Source organism: Pinus tabuliformis, chromosome 6, assembly GCF_031772625.1.
Source record: "Pinus tabuliformis cultivar Carrire ecotype Pingquan chromosome 6, CPIR1, whole genome shotgun sequence".
In the NCBI taxonomy this organism is placed as follows: Eukaryota; Viridiplantae; Streptophyta; class Pinopsida; order Pinales; family Pinaceae; genus Pinus; species Pinus tabuliformis.
The window spans coordinates 935,105,829-935,108,516 of NC_142292.1; the positions used below are offsets into that span (position 1 = coordinate 935,105,829).

The following is a 2,688-nucleotide window of genomic DNA, read 5'->3' on the forward strand; positions in this document are numbered from 1 at the left end:
TTTGGAGTCAAGAGAGCTAATCATCTTAAAAGATGCAAGAAACATCCATACTCAAATGACTGCTTCATCTAAGTTAACATAAAAAAAGGGCGCCAGACACATTTACAAAACTACACATTCGGGTTAACAATCAGGCATCTACTCAAATGACATCATCTTCAGCATAGTGAGGCATCAACCAAACATAAAGATTATTTATGATGCTTAAGAGAAAAATCATAAAAAGATATCCCATAGCATTGTTCCAATTATAGCCTGCACAATAAAATCCAAATGCATCATGTTACATAAACTAAATAGACAGCAATGAGCCAGATACTTAAATATCTGCCACATTTTGCAACTGATAAAACACACATTCAGGCCTCCAAGCAGGCATCTATTTAAATACTATGCCTTGAACAAAAGGCAGTACTCACCAAATAAAAAGGATATTCATAATTCTTAAGAAAATCCTCTTATATATATATCCCGTGGCATGGTTCCAGATCTAAAATGTATAATAAACCCCGAAAGCCCGTGTTACATATATTGAATATATAGTGTAATGAACTAACATTTCGGCTCTGCTGCAGTTTTCAAGCAAAATACAATAGATTTTTACAACATGAAACCAACCCATTTCAGCTATTAATGATGGTAATGTCAAACGGCCTACTACTAATGCAAAATGGAAAATACTACTTCAACATGTGTCTGTCCACATTAATACCTTCTCGCTCTTAATGTTGTTTGGTAGAGTCGAGAAACAGAACAACGGGGAAAAGCTTCAAACGGGATGGCCCAGATATTACTCTCGCAAATCATTGCATGTGTTCAAATCAATCGATGCCCTCATATCCATTTATACCGTATCATGGGCAGCACTCCTCAAGCAAACAGCAGCAACAAAGAGCTCCCAGGCTATACGCATCACCAACAACATCAACAAATTATCAATGGCAATAATATGAATAAAGTCAAAAATAATTTCCTGTAGAAAAGACTACTAAACCAATCCATGGAGATAAACCAAGATAAAAGGGAACCACAGCAAGCCAGGTTCCCTGCATGATTGAGATCCTAGTCAGCATATACTGTGGAAGGTACAACTAGCTTTAGGGATCCATAAAAAATGTTCAATAGTGTTGGCAAATGCCAATTAACACTTGACCTAACCCAATTCACATGCAATGAGAACAAATAATATACAACAATATGATCATCAAACCAAACCAAATAAATCATTAGATAAAGTCCAATAAGTCTTCAATGAATGCTTACCATCCTTCTAAAAAGCCGGTGTAACCGCGTTGAGGATCGGGTGAAGAAAATGTAGAGTACTGTTGAGATGGATATTTTCGGCAAAAACCTAAATTCTGAGACTTGAGGTAATTGACAAAAGCCACTGATACAATGGAACCACCAAACAAATCGCTACATCATAGAACCAAATCAATGTGTTAAAAACAGAATTCATATCAATATTTACCTCAGGTGCTAGGTATTCAAGCACAGCTGCAAGAAAAATGGGGGTTCCAATCCCAACCCTCTTGGCATATCTGCCATTCTTCAGATACCTGGCGAGCCTTCCAACAGGAAATTGAAGGCCGGCTTTCACTGATTTCGTGACGGGCTTTTTCTTGGATTCTCCCTTTCGGCCCCCTGCACCTTTCCCTGACTTAGTAGAGGTTTCCATAGGTAGCGCTCTGTCAGATTACAACAATCCAGGAGTTACACAGTACACAATAATGCAGATGCCGAAGAGACACCGTCGATCTGCTGGTTCGCATGTCATTTTTATAATTTGTAGTTAAATAAATTGGATGGGTAGGATTATTTTAATCGTCTAACAATTAAATCAAAGGCTCAGAATTGTACACGTAATCCCAGAGGAAAGTTGATTTCAAATGGAAACGCCTTACGGCGTAAATATATTCACATTGATTGTTACATACAATTTTCAGCAATTTCATTCTACACTTCTGGAGCAAAATGGGAAGCAAAGAACCAACTTAAATATCACCTAACAATCTAGCGAAAAATAGTGAGCTCAAAGGAGAAACTCGAAAGGTAGAAATTTACTTGAATATAATGGTCAACTATGTCAACTATATATAGTGTTCAAAGAATGAATTTTTGTTTGAAAGGAGAAACTTGAATATAATGTTCTATTTTTGGCAGACCTTTCTTTACTTAATGGATTTATATGGACACTTTTCCTTCTTTACTGCAATATCCCCAAATAATTAACCCCAGTTACAACAAATTAAAAATAAATAAATAAATAATAAAGAGCAGAGAACACATGGTTTTGGCCCTTTCTGTAACCACTAGATTGATTGTTCCTTTTCACTTTGTCGTTGTGTTTGTATCAATTGTCTCTTTTACAGAACTGCTTCTCAACACTACATTATGAAGTGTTCCATTTCCTCGTTCACTTTTCCATGTAGCCACAACAAGCATTTTGGATGCCACTTCCTCATTCCCTACCCTTTTTTCACAATCACAGACCCAATTCTTTCTGCAGACACTAGTATCCATTACCTTGCACATTGAAATTTATTTCAATTATAACAGACCAAATGTCATTCATGTGGCTAATATCAAGCAATAAAAAAAATTCCTTTCACTAGGAGTTGTTGAAGATTTTAATATTGAGCCAAATGCAATCTCTACAAATTTGTACAAGCATAAACCAATGTGTAC

At 36.3% G+C, this 2,688-nt stretch overlaps 1 protein-coding gene across 4 annotated transcripts; it reads right to left on the reverse strand.

Moving 5' to 3' along the window:
• Positions 1-263: 263 nt before the first annotated feature.
• On the reverse strand, positions 264-1,908 carry LOC149261992 (putative histone H2A.1). 4 transcript variants are annotated; one of them, XM_089382953.1, is made up of 3 exons: positions 1,560-1,908; positions 1,264-1,416; positions 264-903 (listed from the first exon to the last, which is right to left on the reverse strand). In XM_089382953.1, exons 1-3 carry the CDS (start codon positions 1,676-1,678, stop codon positions 855-857), a joined length of 321 nt encoding a protein of 106 aa, XP_089239079.1. In that variant the 5' UTR covers positions 1,679-1,908; the 3' UTR covers positions 264-854. The 4 variants fall into 4 exon arrangements, with proteins under 4 accessions (XP_089239079.1, XP_089239083.1, XP_089239076.1 ...); XM_089382957.1 differs by having other exon boundaries at positions 1,264-1,322; positions 1,472-1,908; XM_089382950.1 differs by having other exon boundaries at positions 1,264-1,358; positions 1,472-1,908.
• Between the last annotated feature and the right edge of the window lie 780 nt (positions 1,909-2,688).